At 35.5% G+C, this 18,443-nt stretch overlaps 1 protein-coding gene across 13 annotated transcripts in view; it reads right to left on the reverse strand.

The window, feature by feature from the left end:
• The window catches only part of LOC145965470 (uncharacterized), a 117,834-nt gene that overhangs the window by 12,261 nt on the left and 87,130 nt on the right, over nt 1-18,443 (reverse strand). For 8 of the 13 annotated variants that reach the window (XM_083089049.1, XM_083089051.1, XM_083089052.1 and 5 more), the window contains 15 exons: nt 12,270-12,386; nt 11,857-12,031; nt 10,650-11,023; nt 9,924-10,153; nt 8,265-9,345; nt 7,799-7,921; nt 6,878-7,213; nt 5,904-6,140; nt 4,941-5,109; nt 4,322-4,497; nt 3,869-4,216; nt 3,620-3,732; nt 3,407-3,533; nt 2,766-3,045; nt 561-872 (listed from right to left, as the gene is read on the reverse strand). In XM_083089049.1, the coding sequence (XP_082945175.1) occupies nt 561-872; nt 2,766-3,045; nt 3,407-3,533; nt 3,620-3,732; nt 3,869-4,216; nt 4,322-4,497; nt 4,941-5,109; nt 5,904-6,140; nt 6,878-7,213; nt 7,799-7,921; nt 8,265-9,345; nt 9,924-10,153; nt 10,650-11,023; nt 11,857-12,031; nt 12,270-12,386 (4,198 nt within the window). The remainder of the gene's footprint in view (nt 1-560; nt 873-2,765; nt 3,046-3,406; nt 3,534-3,619; nt 3,733-3,868; nt 4,217-4,321; nt 4,498-4,940; nt 5,110-5,903; nt 6,141-6,877; nt 7,214-7,798; nt 7,922-8,264; nt 9,346-9,923; nt 10,154-10,649; nt 11,024-11,856; nt 12,032-12,269; nt 12,387-18,443) is intronic. The other 5 variants (XM_083089046.1, XM_083089047.1, XM_083089045.1 and 2 more) reach the window with 5 other exon arrangements.

Genomic DNA, 18,443 nt, shown 5'->3' on the forward strand with positions numbered 1-18,443 from the left:
TGTATTTTAATTTATATGTTTTCTTCTAACAAAAATATATATTTACAAATTTTTGTTATGCGCACAGCGTATTGAGATAATCAATCAGGTTCGCGAAAGAGAGCATAATTTACTTTATTAAAATGTACAACTTTATTAAAGAATACACAATGTAAATTAATAAATGATTTGAAAGGACTTTGATTTAAAACATTATTGGGCACATGGTGTTTTTAGGAAGGGATTATTTAAGCACATTAGAAGATGTAACAGATAGAAAGATGAATGAATATTCAAATATAATATTTATATCGTGGAAGTCTAAATAGATGTTGTAAAAAAAAGAAAAAAGTGAAAATGGGAAGAGAGAACATGAAAGAGAGTTGCCATGAGCCCAATTCATGCATTAGATCGTTTTTTGCGGCTGTTGCTGTTTTCGCTGTGATTGGTGACGATAGTGATATTGGTAATTGAGGTGCTGGTATGGTAATAGTGATAATTACAGTTTATTGACGAAGTAGCATGGGGTTGTGATAATGATAATGAATTGTCACATGACATTAAAAAGTCATATGACTTACCACCCATTTGGTGATTGACAGGATTACCGGGAGGCAGTGACCTGGCATCCTGCGCCTCCCCGCCAGACGGATAGAGCGGGACTGACGAGCGATCGTAACAGAACTGACTGTTCTGCATGTCTGCCGTGTTGAGAGTGTTGGCGTTGGTGTGTTGTTGGTATAGCAATGGGGTATGTTGTTGACTGGAGAAGTGTTGTGTATTGGTGTGTTGATTGTGAGTAGGTGTTGCCGGGCAAGCCGAGTGTGAATGACTAGGTGAAAGAAGCGGTTCCTTACTTATTCCGCCGTAGTGCCGAGGCGAGCCGATTCCACCTGTAACATCAATCGTGTATAGCCCGGGTTGTCCTCGGCCAGCTTTAACAAATAACGCTTCTATTTCGCTTTCATATATCATGCCAACGTTCGCTGTCAATAATCACGCACATAATATCGAGATCGAAATCTATACGTTAAATTAATTAATTAATTAAACAGCACGCACCGACTTTGAATAATGTACCTCCGGAAAGCGAATCTCGGTTCTGCCAGCTGAAAGCTACAAGCAAGTATGCTAAATAAATAAAACTTTCGAGAGTCTTTAACTTGCGTATAAATCTTTCAATTTATCTGACGATGCTATTTTTATTTCATGTTTCTTGCAAACGATTGCAAGTAAATATATAAATAGATAAAATGGCTCTTTATAATTAGACACGATTACGTCGAAAATGCCTTTGTAATAGATATTTTCCAGCATTTTATTAAAAAATCTCTGTTTTCTTTAAATAAAGTCATATATATAAAAGTCATATATATAAGAAATTGATCGAAATTAACATTACTACATGTAATGTCGTAAATCTCAATCTAAAAAGAATTATTTTGTGAATTAGTCTTATTCAATTTTTAAAATATGCTAAATTTTAAATTTCTCATGTTAATTATTATTTTAAATCTATTTTAAAAAGAGAAATTTAAATTATGCGAATGAAAAAAATAAATTTACGTAACTTTGTGTTTGCGATATATAAGACAAATAAGAAAATTAGAGATAATAAGAGAGATAACAAAGCGTCGCAATTATTTCTAGTGTAACACACCATGGGCCAATCATATTCAAAGATTATAAATCATAGATTATGCAAAAAATTTGCTACATTACTCAGAATTACGATATCCTTTCCCCTTCTATAGAGGATTCGTATGACACAATATCACACAATTCTATTTACAGAAAAACATCGAGAGATATACAGGCATAAAAAGATACTAATAAATCTATGCGCATACCCGACTAATCTACATATGGCGCTTCCACAATGTTCAATAGATTAAACAAAGTTAATCTTAATCTGTACATACTTACCCATCTCAAAGTCTTTTGTATATTTCAATCACATCTTCCATCGCGCGTAGAATATTAAACCGGTTTTGTATCGAAAATCAACTCGATCATCTTCCATAAAAACTAGTATGTACGTCCTAATCTAGGATATCTTTACTGTCCGAAACGAGGGAAATCGATCTTGACGAATTTAAACACGTTAAAAACCGCATGTTTACAACAAATTTTGCGCTTATTAATAAGTAAAAAGAAACGATAATTACGCGCCACGGCTTATATAATTATTATAATTAATATAACATTCCTATTAATTTTATGTACAAGTCGATTTACCAATGTTAAAAATTATACCTTATGCAATGGAATAAAGATGTGATAACAAGTAACTACATAGTAATTTTCTTGAAATTGCCATGCAGAGTTCTCCCTTCAAGTCATCAAATTCAATGTATTCAAATTAGTTAATAGATATAGTTAAAAATACATGTTAAACATGGTAAAACGACTTTCCGACGACGCTTATCTCTAATCTTACAACTAGATGTATAGAGTTTATCGCATTTTTTTTCGCAATGCGCGCGTACATGATGTAAAATCCCTTAGTCATTACGCTTCATTCCTACTTAACAATATGTAAAATATTCAAATATATCATTTTATATTATTTAATAATCAAATATATATATCACTTTCTATCGTTTAATAATATCATTTTCTATTATTTAATAATATCAGAATAGAAAAGATATTAAATTTTGTATATACATTTGATTATCTTGACTAATGATAATCTTATCTACCTATTATCGCACGCCTAATAACTGGATCATTTGGAATCCAACGCAGTCTATTAATGTGAGAAATCGTATGAGAATACGTACCTGGCAATTGAGTCGTAGCAGAAGGCGTGGACGTGGCTCGTTGCAGCCGATACTGAGCTGACGGGTTTGGCGCACCGGTTGTAGGACCCGGTGTAAACTGACTGGCCGTGGGGGACGTAGGTGGAGGAAACGTTTCGGTAGGAAACGGCGATTGCCGCGCAGATGCTGGCGTTCCCGGCGATGGCATCGATCGCTGCTGCTGCTGCAATTGTTGTTGCGCTGTGACCTGCTGCTGCGGCCTCACCTGATTGAATAATCTCGGTGTGTTGCCATAATTGCCCTAGCGCATATATTACGATTAAATATACTAAAAATTAAAGAGACACGCGGAAATATTGCTAGAGAAATAATGAAAATCAAAATAACGATACAAGAAACTTGAAATTATGATAGTTCTAGATAATTTTTGCACATTGTATTAATACTTATCTAATTTATATGTCTGATATTTACTTAACGTACCATTTGCATAAATATTAGTTTAGATTCTTTATCTGTTTATAATTCTATCCTTTGAATGAAACGGAAAATCAGCTAATTTTCAACTAATTCTAATTAATATTTATAAAAACCGTTGGTATACAAGTATACCTTTCTGTTCTTGTGCCGATCTGATAAAGCAATAATATGTTCGCACTCACTTGCGTCACCCGTGGCGATAGTGGTTGTGGGTGAGAGAACGGCAGTATACCGGCTGGAGAATGCGGCGAGAGTCTCGCTGGGGCGGACACTTGTTGCCCACTGTTGAAGTTGTTATTCACAATGGGACTATAAAAGAAAGAGTCCATATATACATGTACAGCGAGATATCTTTATATGTATAATTATACGTATAAATGTTATGGAATACTTACTGTTGCGGCATCGTTGACGGATGGGAATACGAGTGAGCGAGTCGATGAGTAGAAGCCATCTGGACGGATCCCCCATATCCTGGAGAGATTTGCGAATCTGGGACACTCGATCGCTGAACAAAAAAAAATATCATACATTCGCAACGATTATTTTCGCATATTTCGCGAATTTTTAACGCAAAGCGTGGCAATTGCGATATTTTTATTAGATTTACTATATTTCACGCACTTTTGTAACAAATTGCATACCTGCAACGATACATTTGGCGGTGCAACAGTATTGTTCAGAAGATTATCGATGTTATGAATACTGCTATTGATTTGATCCGTCGCGGTGGCGTTCGACGGGATAACCATTTGCTGCTGTTTTTGTTGTTGCAATAATCGTTGTTTCATCTGCTCCTGTTGATGTTGCTGCTGCTGGTGCTGCTGTAGAAGATGCTGCTTTGAACGTTGTTGTTGTTGTTGTAATTGCAATTGTTGTTGCGTAAATTGACCGGTCTGTCTAACGCCTGGCTGAGTGAACCTGATTCTGGACTGTTGGTACATTGGAGGTGGTTGATAACTGTGACTAGTTGTCACAGGCGAAGTACCCAACTAAAATAAAATTTAATAATTCGTCATTTGATGCGCATTATGCTGTAAGACAAGATAAATTGAAAAATGTAAAATTAAAGGCTTAATCAGAAAAAGGAAACTTACCGCAGTGGAATAGGCTGGGGGAGTACCAGGCATAGTTATGGTGGAAGACGTTGGATTCACGGCAGTCTCGCATAACATCAACGACTTCTGGATAGCGTTAATTGCCATTTTCTCGTTCAGAACGTTCTGGGGCGCTTCGATAAGGGGATTTAGGAGATTCGCTATCGGAGACGTATCTATTAAATAAAAAGTATAATCTTTTTATAACGATACAATTACTTTCGCTGCCACATCTCAATTGCATTATGCTCCTTGTAGAGAACTGATTATTGCAAGAGCATTCGCACAATTATTCAAATGTATTGTTGCTTACAAGTCGAATCATGTTACAAATAATAAACCTGTCGAGTTATCAAAATTATCAATAAACAAATTTAAAATTGTTTAATTTGTGTGACAGCGAAAGTTTTACATATATATTTCAGATGTCCAATTTTAAATTGCAACAAGTAGTTTGTCAAAGTTTTATGAATCATAAGCTATAAAAATTAATATACTGCTACATATATGAAAATATTTTGTACACAGTTAAAATAACAAAATATGTAATATGTTACATATTATCAATATAAAATTTAAAAAAAAAATGATTATTTAGTATTTTAATCACTATAATTACCCGCACTAGGTTCATCCGGGACAAAATCTATCACTTGATCTAAAATTTCGGAAAGATCCGGATCTGATGACTGATTATCCCAAGTAGTTGGATCGGTGCTAGTTTGACGGTACTCTCCACTACCTGCAAACTCGGACTCAGTTGGTCCCATTTGGGGCCTGCTTTGTTGCTGTAAAAAAAAAGATACATTTAAAATATAAAATATTGCTTAAAATAATATTCAGTGATTATTCGCAATATAGTACAGAATGACTCTATTGTTGTACATACATCTTTATTCACATAAACGGAGCACAGATAGAATCTAATGCATTTTTATTCTACAATTCAATATTTCATACATTAAATTAAATTTAATAATTAGAGATTTGGCTCAAGTAATCAAAAAATTAAAAAGAAAATGGCATAAGAGCCAACGCGCGGTAGTTAGAGCGCAGAGAAGCAACAACACTTCTTCCTTTTTTCAATATTAGTTTATTAAAAAACACATTATAATAACAAAAAGCGAACGTTTCGGATCATCTTTTGATCCTTCTTCAGCGCGATGTTAACAATATATATTACAGATAGTGACGCGTTACATTAAACGAATTTGTTTTCGACGCGTAGGTGACGCTAAATTGCATCCCGCGGAGGTCTAGCAAGCGCTCTGCCTCCAACAATCAATTAAATATACTATAGTTATGCTATGCGACGTCACAGCAGATCAGATTCCGCGCTTTTTACAATTCATAATATAGTATGCCGCTGTGCGGCGCCTCATGTCGATTCGAGATTCGATGACAAACTGAAGAAGGATCAAAAGATGATCCGAAACGTTTGCTTTTTGTTATTATAATGTATTTTTTAATAAACTAATATTGAAAAAAGAAAGAAGCGTTGCTTCTCTGCGCTCCAACTACCGCGCGTTAGCTCTTATGCCATTTTCTTTTTAATTTTTTATTTAAATTAAATCGCACTTACTTGACTTAGTATATGACTGAGGTAGGTATTGGCTGGTTGACGAGGTAGTTGTCTCGACTGACTTTGAAGAGGACGCGCCGACGTCGCGGTTGTCGTAATCGTGTTATTACCAACTTGCATACTGCCACCAGTCCAAGGCTGCTGTTGTTGTGGCTGTTGTTGTTGTTGTTGTTGTTGTTGTTGTTGTTGTTGCTGTTGTTGCTGCTGTTGTTGTTTTGTCAAACGAGGCAGTTTGTCCTAAAATTAATAAAATAATATTATACATACATACATACATATAAATTAGTTAATAATAAATAAAAATTTGATTGTAATTATCATTTTTAAGAGTTTTATTTAATATTTTTTGTATTGTGTATTCTTTATTTCAAGATTATTAATTAGTTACTGCATGACTAAATGTCAGAAGCGAGAAATCATTTTTTTTTTTAAATTGCATAGAAATTTGTAAGATTCTTATGAACATTTGGAGAGTTATAAGGTTCTACGAATTTTCTATATTTAATTGAATTGAAAAGAAATAAATCGATTTCAGAAATATTGCACTCTTCTCTTTCAATTTTTAACGTATCAACAGCTTAAAATACTATGGGATATATATAGTTTATATTATTATGTTTATAATTAGAACACTAAAATTTTCAATAATTGTAATTAAAATTTCTGCTACTTTTGATAAAAATAATCTCGATTAATCAATAAAAAATTTACTCTAATTTGAGAGTCTCTAAATAGGAGAATATAAGACCAATCCTTTTATATTAGTATAGATAGTTTAGCAAGCATAATGATCATTAATAATTACATAGATTACAAGAAAAGTGTGTAGAGATTAGTACATGTTTTCCTTTCGATAATGTTAGAAATTAGTCACAAATTGACCTAAAATTCTAATTGAAACTCTTATTATGAAATTCTTTATATTATGCAATCATGAGACTCTATCAGAAATATTTTATTATCAGATTTCATACCTGCGGCGTTGCTGATATCACAGATGCGGGCAGCTTCGTTGGTACGTTCGTTGTTTGCGGCGGATTTTTCGCTAACAAAGATGCCAGCATCTTGTTCTTCTCCCAAAGAAGACTCTTGCTCGTCGCGTTACTCGAGGAGCTCGTTCCTGAAGAAGATACTTGATGCGAGCCGTCCACAGGTCGTTTCACAGCCACGTTCAAATCGCCGTCCTCTCCTGGTCTCTTCTGGCCTACCTGAGTCGCGCTACTAAGAGCCACGTGATCACTCGATTGCGATGGCGACGGCGTAGTATTCCGAAATCCAAGACTCCGCAAGAGAGAATCGTCCTCCCGATTCTACAAAACAGGAGTTCATTATTATTACCACCCTCTAAAGTTTTATCCCCACCTACACCTATAGCTAAGACGTATTGAAGTCGGAGAAAAGAAAAATCAAGGCTGTATCGGATTCGAACTTAGTATTTCCCCTACTATAAGATTATCTCGTCGTATACTCCATATACAACTTTTCTACCAGTCGTTTAGTTTTGACCTTAAATCTTTAAAAAATGCGGAAAGTAGATGTTGAAAACTGTTATATATATATTTAAAAAATTACGTAAAATAGTCATTTTAATTCCCTACAAAAATAATGATATAAAAAAATTGCGGTAGCAAAGAAAATAAGTTTATATTAAATTATTTTTTTTATTCCTGACTGCTGCCAACCTCATTTATATTCAAATATTAACACTTTAATTTAAAAAATTGTACAAAATATTTGTTTTAATTTCTTATAAAAATAATAATATTCAAAATTAAAAATTTGTCCAAAAGTTAAAAATTAATATAAAAATAAAATAAGAAAATTTAATTAAAATACTTAGTGCTTCTAAAAGTGCAATAATATGCTAACTGATATTGCTAATAAAATTAACGTACCTGTTGTTCCTGTAACTTTCTTTCTTCGTCTTGGTCTTTCATCAATTGCTGCAGGAGCTCATTTCTTTTCTTCATTCCAGCACGTGTCTCCTCGTCCTCGTCATCATTTTTTTCGTTTAGTAACTTAAAATGTAAAAAAGAGAAAATGATAAAGTAATGGGAATTAAAAACGAACACATCTTGAACCTTTTAAAGTTTTTTCATAGAAAGAAATATATAATTAAAATAATAATTGCAATCAAGGAATCAAAAGTAATAAATTTTATTTATTATTTTTGATTGCTTGATTGCGCAATTATTTTAATTCCTGATTTTCTTAATGTAATCAATTGAATGTAAATGATAGCGAAAATAAGATAGTAAACGAGAGAGAAAAACGCAGTTGTCAAATCTATACTAAATTTTCTTCTACTTTGTTTGTAGCTATTAGTAGCCTTTATAATCATCAATTAGGAAATCAAGTTACCTGCAATAGCATATTGTTTCCGAGTGACGACTTGGAGTGCTCCATGCTAGGCTTTGGCATGTTGCTAGGACTCGTGCGCACTTTATGCTCCGAATGATAGTCGTCTTCGTCTGGCTGGTTCAATAAATTTTTCAATATTCTGTTATTGTTCTGATTATCCGAATCATTATTCGTATTATCCTGGCTGTCTTCGCTAGCACTCGGCCCTTTGATCAACAAGTTTCGCAGTCTACCAGATTCGGTAGATATGGTACTGTTATTTTGGGTCTCGACGGCGCCGCTAGTTCTCGCCGTCGTGTTGTCCATGGTACCGCCACTGTTGCTAGTAGGACATCCGCTCTTGCTACTTTCTTCCGTTCGCTTGATAGTCGTCGTAGCGGTGTTACTGCCGATGCCGCTGCCGCCGTTGGTGCTGATACTGCTGGCGGCATTGCTACTCAACGTGGACGTTTGCGTGGTCTCTTGAAGAGGACTGAAGGGGAACGAATTACTGAAGGCATGAACAGTACTGACCGAGGTCGGACTGAACGCTCGTAAAGGACTACAGTGAGATATCACTGCTGCCGAGTTCGTGAAGGTTCCTTGTGGACTCGGTGATGTCGGAGCCGGCTGGGAAGACGGTCGTGAGTTCGAAGGCCCACTTGCTCTCGATTCCGGTCTATCTACCCATCCAGCACTACTATCCAAGTCCCAAGCTGTGGAACTAGGGAAAAGCTCGAATTCCAAGTCCATGTTTCCCGGAAAATGATTGAACGGATTGCCGCTCGACGTGCTCAGCGACGTCAGAGGATTGCATGAATCACTGCCACCACCGCTGGCATTGCCGCCGCCGGTACCATCTCCCGTGTTAAAGGCGATTGAGTTCGACGATGTGGCGGCGTGCGAAACCGCCATACCACGAGCACTGATACCACTCACTTGACCGTTCAGATGCGCGACGGGCATCAGCGGACCACCTACGTTATTGTTATTGTTACCGTTATTATTATTACTATTATTCGCACAACGGTTACTAGGGTGTCCTGAGCACACTTTGTTGTTGGAAAGCTGACCACTCTCGATAGGCATTAAGTCATTGTCCCTATCATAAAAAATAAAATAACATATATTTGTCAATTAGATGTACACCTTCACTTTCTAAGACTAGCGTATACATCGCAATTGAAATGCTTTGCATTAACTTAATTTCTTAACACCTTTTTCGTCAATATTCAATGATAAAAAAATATCCTGTAATATTTTAAAACAGAAAATAAAAAATAATATTTAAAACAGAATTTTCTGCATGTATTACAACCAGTTCTACATAAAAGTATTATAACAAAACTGTTATATAATGGTCATAAATACGTTCTATTATTAAAATATATTTTAGACATATAATTTAATTAGTTTACTGCACAAAAATGGCAAGTTTCACAACATTCTCTAGAGAAGAAATAATTAAAGAATAATTAAGCTGCTGCTTTTTTGAAGATATCAAGATATTATTTTCATATAATATTCATATTCATATAATATTCATATTCTTTCTCGATTTTGATATACTTTTCAATGAACAATCATTTATTAAGTTATCAGAGAATATAAAATATATGAATTTGGTATATTTATGTCATTGCATTAATCATAAGTATTGGGAGCAGAGTGCAAACTTACCCGATGATGGAATTAGTAGCCATCATGAAATCGCTATCGTGCACATTCATCACACTTGCTTTGAAAAATTTTGACTTTGTTTGAATCTTAAGGAACTTATCAGGAGTAACGCGCAATCGGTATACATCGCTCGTACTTTCACCGAGTTGAAACGTATCGTTCAAATGTTTCGTGAGTGTACTGAGATCATGAGGGTGGCACAAATCCTTAATCGTTGTGCCTATCAGGTCCTGCAACAGAACATGTCTATGAATATATCTCTCAAACAATTCTGCGATGTAAGAGAGATAGAGAGATAGAAAATAATTTAAAATTTCTAAAATCAATTTTCGAACGAAAAATAACTAGAAAATATATTGTTAAATTATCATCATCATATTTAATTTACTCGATCTAGTTGAAATAAGTAATAGATGAACAAATATGATTAATTTTATACTCTAGCAAAAGAAAAATAATAAGTTTTCGCGCAAAATATAAAATATTTTTGATAATTATTAAATATATTAAATAAATTTCAAAAAGAACAAACTCTTACATATATATATTTCTTAAAAACAATTTGTACTACAAATTAGAGCAAGAAGAATTTGATCTTATATTCACAATATAATTCTTTGTAGGAAACATTTTATTTATTTTATATAATAGCGTCCAATTATTATTGAATTAGTATATTGGAATGAACGTTATAGTAATCAAGTTATATGATGTGGTTATACGCACCCTTACCTTGCTTAGGTACTTGGAGTAAGCGGGGGATAACCAACTGACGTCAATCGCAATAATCTTCCCAGTGGTATCCAATTTGACGGTGAATTGTTCAACAGGAGTACCAATGGGCTTCTCGTTTGGCGGTATTCTACGCGCTACGCACATCACGCAAGGACCAATGTCTGACGACTCGGAGGACACATCAATGGTCTCCAGACGATCGGTGTTACTGGGCAGAAGAGCAGAACAGATTTGCATAGACTCGTACTTCGATATTCGCTGTTGCTTCTCTTCCATAGTCTCGTCCTTATCATCGGGAGGCTTCACCAAGAAGCGGCAATTGAAAGTGCGGTTCCTGGTCTGAGGTTGCGGCTCGCTGGTCCAGCCTATAATATATGAATTCGAATATATCGTTTGTTTAAGGATTACGAAAGGATTACTTGTTGATTAAGTTTTCCTATGTTACCGCTAATTAGAAATCAATTTAATTTTGTTCGTTTATCGGTGAAATAGTAAAAATATTTCTACGAAAACAAATTTAAAAAACAGATTACAAAATTTTATATAATTAATCTATTTATAGTAACATTAAAAATTATAATATTTCCAAAAATTCAAATAGATCTTGCTTTTTCTCAATTAATTTCAGTTAAGTAAACTTTAAGAAAAGCTGAATTTCTTTTTAAGGAAAGAAGTGACATCAAATTTTTCAAAAATGCATATATATGTGTAATTAAAATTCAAAGCAGATATTATGAAGCATCCTGCTTCTGCATTTCATGTACATATATCTATTAGTTCAACTATTAGTATCACATTCATCTATTAGTATCACAATCTTGATCAATTAGCTTCCATTTTTTAATTCTTTTTTTCAAAATTATAAATACGATTATATACATATATAAGATTGTGATTGAATTAATATATATATACGTACATGAAATGCAGAGGCAATGGAAATCACGATTAAAAGGAACATCCCAATTCATGAGAAATATAAAAATATGTCTTTTTCCTCGACTTTATGAAAACTATCTTTAAGTACAAAAGACGAAATAAAAAAATGAGGAAATGAAAAATGAAACCCTGAGGAAGAGATCCTTTGAATTATTCATGACCTACTAATTGCGCTTATCTATAATCTACCCTATGCGAATACTACTACCCCTAAGAAAAGGAATGTATCACCGTTCGTGATACAGTTAAGAATACATACCTAACGAAGGCAACAAACTAGGCATAAAGGTGTTGTGATCTCCATGATGAATAATATTGTAAATATCCTTTCCGAGTACATCGTCCTTCGTGTAATTTATGTACTGCGTTATGTTCTCCGTAACGTACTCCACGCGGCCCTCCGTATTTACAACAAATAGAAAGCCGTCTAGCGCCTAGGAAGAAAATATCATTAAATTTGTTGACACTAGTTTTTAAAGTAATGTAGTTAATGTATTGTAAAATAATTGTTGCAAAGTAATGACGTAAAAAATAAATGATGCAAAGTAATACCGTTTATAAAATCTCTCTTTGATGTATTCTCCTTCTTCAACTCTTTAACACTGACTCTCTAGTAATATCCAACGATGATGAAACCTGAATTTAATTTTATCTAATTCCATTGATACGAACCTCGAGTAAGATAGGACCAACTTGATCGTTGGACAGTATGTTAGGATTCGACGAAGACACTTCTCCCTGTTGTACGGCATGACTATTGGAGCCTTCTTGTTGCCTAAAGTGCCGAATCTACAAGAAAAAAAATAACACAAATGATTTATGTTTTATTTTTTGCAGTCACTGTGCGTTCTATTCATCATATATTACATTGTAAATATTACAAGCTATCCTGCGCCTTCCCATAAGATTCTTTGAAAAATCTTTAAATAATTATAGTCAATTCGTAATTTCTTTTGGAACACTCTGTATATAAAATTGTGCAATGCAATAGATACATTATAAATTGAATATAAATTGATAATAATTAAAATGTATATATCAATTTTGGATTCTATAAAATTTGCAAATATTGCAAAAGTCCTATAACGATTAAGATAAATACATCGCATCGATATCTACTTAACAAAAATTTTTCACGTGCAAATTTGGGAGCAGATCGTTTATAAATAATATCCATAAAAGCTTTACTTAATGTAATTTAAATTAAAAAAAATATAATCGTACAGTACCAATTTGAACTTTCGTAATTTTGATATTAAAAAGGCTGCGAGGAAGCTTTTATCTCACACTCGATTTAGGTAATCGTCGCTCATGCGTTCGTCTCGCCTCACTAATGCCCGTACAAAAGCGTCGTGTACAAAGCAAGTCCGCGCGAGCGAAATGATGTTTAAGGTCCATTTACACTTGCTCGTTTTGTATTTCGTGTCGCATCCGATACTGCATTATACTCCATAAGAGAGACGAAATAAAATATCTTTTTTATTTTATTTTTGCAACCGTTTCATCGTTGGCGATAAAATTTTAAACGAAACGAATGGCACCCAGATAGACAAATCTACGGGCACGTTTTTAACAAATATGCGATCCTGAAATGTGGACTTGATCACGTCCGATTTTGCCGAGGATCAATAGGTGGAGTGCGAACAGAACGGACAAGTGTAAATGGACCTTTAATCTTTTCCATCTAATGGAGCGATGGTAGCATTTCCCTCGCGACGTTCGCGTTATGCGTGACGTGATAATGCGAGGAAACGACTGACTCCGCTTTTTGCGTATCCCGCACACACGCATCTCGCACACGAATGCGAGTCGCTCAAGTGATGTCACGCTGTGAGTGAAACGCTATGTCATTGCGATGCAAAATTTCATCAAAGTAAAATCCTTTGTTATTTTTTTTCCTCAAGCATCATCTCGTTTCGCGGAGGAACGTGAAAAGCGGCTTTATTTCCTTCATTTCGCGCGGTATTTTCTTTAATATATTCTTTAATATATTCTTTAATATATTTTCTTAATTATTCGAATTTACGTAGATTAAGCGTCATTTAAATTCCTCAATACGAAGAATATTGTTATATTTTTTCACTTTGGATTCATTATCCTGCAATATTATCGCAACTGCGCTGTCATGTTATCTTTATACGTGCCGTCATAAAATATACTTTGCTAAATACAACAGCTGAAAACGTCCGTGAAAAGTACGTGAAAGATGTGTGGCGTCGATTGTACTTTCAAACTGTACATAGAAACTCCACATGTCTTCGACATGTGCATCATTGTACTGCGACGACGCATTTCCCAGTCTATGCACCTTGATAATACAACGAAACTCGACAGAATATAGAAGTGTACGAAAATACATGAAAGCAAATTGTCGGCATGTGTCTTTCGTAAAATATATATAATTCCATTTTTACGGGATATCCATGAAATAAAAGATAATAGGTGCTTTCCATTTACATCAAAACTCAGATAAATCTCACTTCTGTCTTTCTTTAACATGAATGTTGAAGAAAGACAGAAGTGAGATTTATCTGAGTTTTGATGTAAATGGAAAGCACCTAATATGTATATCGCGTCAGATACGAAACAAATAATTCGATTTGAGTGGAAAATCGGATTTTATTAGACACACATAACATGTGTACCGTTATTTTTATACGTCAAAGTATAGATTTGTCAAACTGGTTATGGCACGCGAGGATATCAGCAGTCGCGATGATGATACAAAGACAGATAGATGGGAGAAAATATGCATCAATAGAGAAGATAAAAAGAGACACCGAATTACTTTAAATAGCACGAATATATTGCAGCGTTATAACGATTAATTGCTATAAATAATACGAGATACGATTATAAAGAATGTAAAAGATAACTGATAAATAAAATGCTAGCCTTTTTAAAGGATAAAAATGCCAAATGACAATTGATAAAATTTTAAATTTCTAGCTCTCAGAATAGATTGTTTCGATATTCTTGTCAGGATTCCAGATTAATTTAAATATGCATGAGAAGAATACAGAAAATTTAGGACATCCTAAATTTTAAGTGATTGGAATGTTCTAATTTATAAAAATGTTACGATTAAAAATCAGAAAGTGTATGTATAATATATGTAGTATATAAATATGTATATAATATTATTATATGTACAATATAAGTGTATATATATTAATCCTTCTTTGTTGTATTTATACTATACTTCTGGATAAAATTAACGCATAATTTTTTTTCACTTTTTCTTTAAAAGCTGATACTTAAATTTTAACGAAAAATTTTAAAGAAAAAGTGAAAAAAAATTATGCGTTAATTTTGTCCAGGAGTATATTTATTTTAACTTACTTTTTTTAAAACTTTAGAGAGAAAACTAACTTTAAAATTAAAAATTTGTGTCAACTTCAAGATTATTGTAAGGGATTATTGATTTCATAAAATTTAAAAAACAATGAATTATATAGACTTAAATGTATATAAATGTATATCGTTGGAACGCGAATAAATATCTAGAATTCAAGCCATTTTCGTTGTTGAAGAGGAGAAAGGCCGGTGCTTCTCTCGCGGGGCTGAAATTTACTTTGCTCGGCGAAGAACCAAGAGATCATACGAATCCGAGAGAACGGGGTACTGTGGTCGAAAGAGTGCGTGCATCGCTCAGTTTTTGTACTGTATACACAGTCCATTAGCCCTCGCGCGTCTGTTATCCGTCATTGCGTCAGACCGCTAACGAAACAACGACACCACTCAAGGAGGGACTTAGGTAGTTGTCCGAGCCCAAGCAAGTCGTTGCCCAAATGTATAACGCGGTGAAAGCCACGTAACTCGATAACTCTCGTTGTCGAGTTTCTTGGTAATATAAAAAAAATAAATAAATGAAAAAAATAAGGAGCACCCGGTATATTTTAACATGCGCGTTTCGCGAGGCTTTTCGTCATCCGAACCAGTATTTTGCAATATTAATGATCTAAAAAAATAAATAAACATAAATAAACGAAGATTCTTACTCGCGCAATAAATTTATAAAAAAAATTAATAATTAGAATAAAAAACATTAGAAATTGCAAATTTATTTTAGAAAGTTGCACCAAAAATTTTTAAAATATTCTCTCTTTAATGTCTCTCTGAAATTTTAAATAAAAATACTTGGAGAATCAGAAAAATTTTTTACAAGAAATTAATAATTAGAAATTTATAAAAATATAATAATAATATAATAAAAATATAATAAAAATATAATAATAATATGATTTATTTTTCCTGAAAATACTTATTTTCGTCGAGTAAGACTTGAAGGGTTAAAGTGATGTTTAATACAAATTGATTACGCAGTATCTCTCAAATTGACGTTACGATTAGTGACACAATTACGTCACGCGATACCATCGCCGTTAAAGAATCGTCGAAACACTTTCTCCTCACGGAAGATTGTTCTGTAAAAGGGAACAAGAAACGATTCAACACGCGTTTAAGATTATCTTTCCCTCGTTTCCATTATCACATATACACACACACACAATATCGCCCAGCTTCATTATCATTCTCGACGCAATTTAAAGAAACGGCGTAAAAGCGCAAGTAGAACGCATCGTATTGTATCGAATGTTTGTGCAAAAAGAATATTTCAGCAACTGATTCTTCGTACAAGAATAATATTTCTGCAACTCTGATTCACTCCAATAATTCTTCGGAGCTCAATCTTGCTTTAAAGATCATCAAGTCTTAAAATTCAACAATAATAACAATTGTGTTATTTTACATAAAACAAATAAAATTCAAAAACATGTGCACACACGCCAAATGCACACATTTAATATTATAAATATTGGATATAGAAACAAAGTTCCTTTGTTCATTAAACACAGGATCTAATCAAATCTTGTAAAAAAATTGTCTGACCCTCCAAGTATTTTTATTTAAAATTTCAGAGAGACATTAAAGAGACAATACTTTGAAGATTTTTTGCTGCAACTTTCTAAAATAAATTTGCAATTTCTAATGTTTTTCATTCATAGGAAGGAGTCTATTAAGTTTCAAAGATTTGTACTGAAAAAAATTGAACTTTTTTTTTCATAAAATAAACATTTTTCACTTGCACAATACGCATCCATTTATCACTAAAAATTGCAATAAAAAACATATATAACATATTCAATATTTCGTTAAAATTGGACATGTAAAGAAAGATAGATATATATTTACAATATCAAATATTAATAATTCGCTTGGCTTACCGATTTACTGTAACCAGCTTGCTGTTTACAATATGAAAAAAATTATCAGAATTTAAAAAAAAATTCTCCCAATAAAATTCCTTGATTTTCCAGGTGCAAGAGAAACCCAAGTTTTTCCAGGGGACACCCTGATTAAAAATTCAATTTCTAATTCATCTCGGAGGGCTCGCAATGTCGTCCATCGCTATTTCAGACGATCCAAATACGGCTCTCGAAATTCCCGCGTTACCGGCCGGAATTCACGGTCGTGCGCGCGCGAGAGCGTGCGGAAAAGACGCGTCCTTGAGCTCGTATCTCGCGGCGACGATAGATCGCGCGGTTGTAATCGACGCGGCGCAATCTGCGAGAGTGTGGCACGCACGCACGCACACACGCGCACCGCGCAATAATCGCACCAACACACAGGTACCCGGAGCGCGCGTCTGCCGTGGCCTCGAAAAGTCGGTGACTCCGGGTCGGAGCGTGCGGCGTCCGAGTCCGACAAACGGTTCACGCATACGTGTATGCGTGTGTGTGTGTGCGATGTTGCCGCTAGCCGCTCCTCCACTGGAACTGGCGAGCGCCAGGGTATGCGTGCGCGTGTATGTATGCGTGCGTGTGTACGCATTTCTCTCGTCGAATCGCGTCGCGTCACGAGTCGCCCGCGATAAATTCTTCTCCGATGCGCGAATTTCCACGAACGGGAGAAAAGGACACGAGATGCGGGACCGTAAAACTCGAGGGGTGGTCGAGATGCCCGAGAAGGGAGGGTGCGATCCGGATGACGAAAGAGATAGGGATAGATTTGACAGATAGCGGCTCGACCGGAAAGGGTGCACCACGTGTATCGAACCGTCCCTGTGCGTCCTCCGGCCACGATGACACTTCGTCGTCGCGAACGGGTGGGATCTCCGATAAGCAAAGATATCCGGGGGGGGAGAGGAGGCGCCCGCGAGATAAAGCGGATCGAAAGAAAGAGAGACGATGACACTTGTACATTTTCTGCCTAGAAAATTTCAATCCACTCTACCTCGGCCGCATCACCAGGGTCGCTGCGCATAACCATCGCGCAGATGACGTCACAAAGCCCTCTCTCTCTCTCGCATTCTCTTTCTTTCCTTTCCCCTTTCTCTCTCTTTCGCTCAGGTAGATCGAGTTGTAGCGGCGCCGTTTGGAAGGTTTCCTACTGGCCTCGGTGACATCACTCAAGGTCATGTAACAAACTCTCGCTCGGGGCAGGAGCAGCGACAATCTCGACCGTCTCTTTTGATGATCCGCAGATCCGTTTTTAGCGTTCTTCTCTCCTTTATTCCGCCGACGACGACGAGCGGTGCTTCTGTCAGCGCGCAACCTGTCAAGACGCTCGGCAACACGTGCTCCTCCGCGAACCGCACGACTAACGTGCGCGGGCGAGAGCACAGACGGGAAGTCGATCCTATCCTCCGTTCTCCCCCTCCTCCCGTCCCTTTCTACCTTTCCTGTTGCGACGACCGAGCTGTGCTGTGCGCCGGTAGCGGCGACCGGTTCGCAAACGCGTACGGATAGATGGATGAATGCTTTTCTGCAGTTTGCGACTCCGAAACGCGCACGCGCGCCAAGCAGCTGAGCGCGTCTCGAGGACCGTATTGTGCCATGCCAC

Source organism: Camponotus vicinus, unplaced genomic scaffold (genome assembly GCF_025532165.1).
Source record: "Camponotus vicinus isolate PSW18456_S1 unplaced genomic scaffold, iyCamVici1.0 SCAF_14, whole genome shotgun sequence".
NCBI lineage: Eukaryota > Metazoa > Arthropoda > Insecta > Hymenoptera > Formicidae > Camponotus > Camponotus vicinus.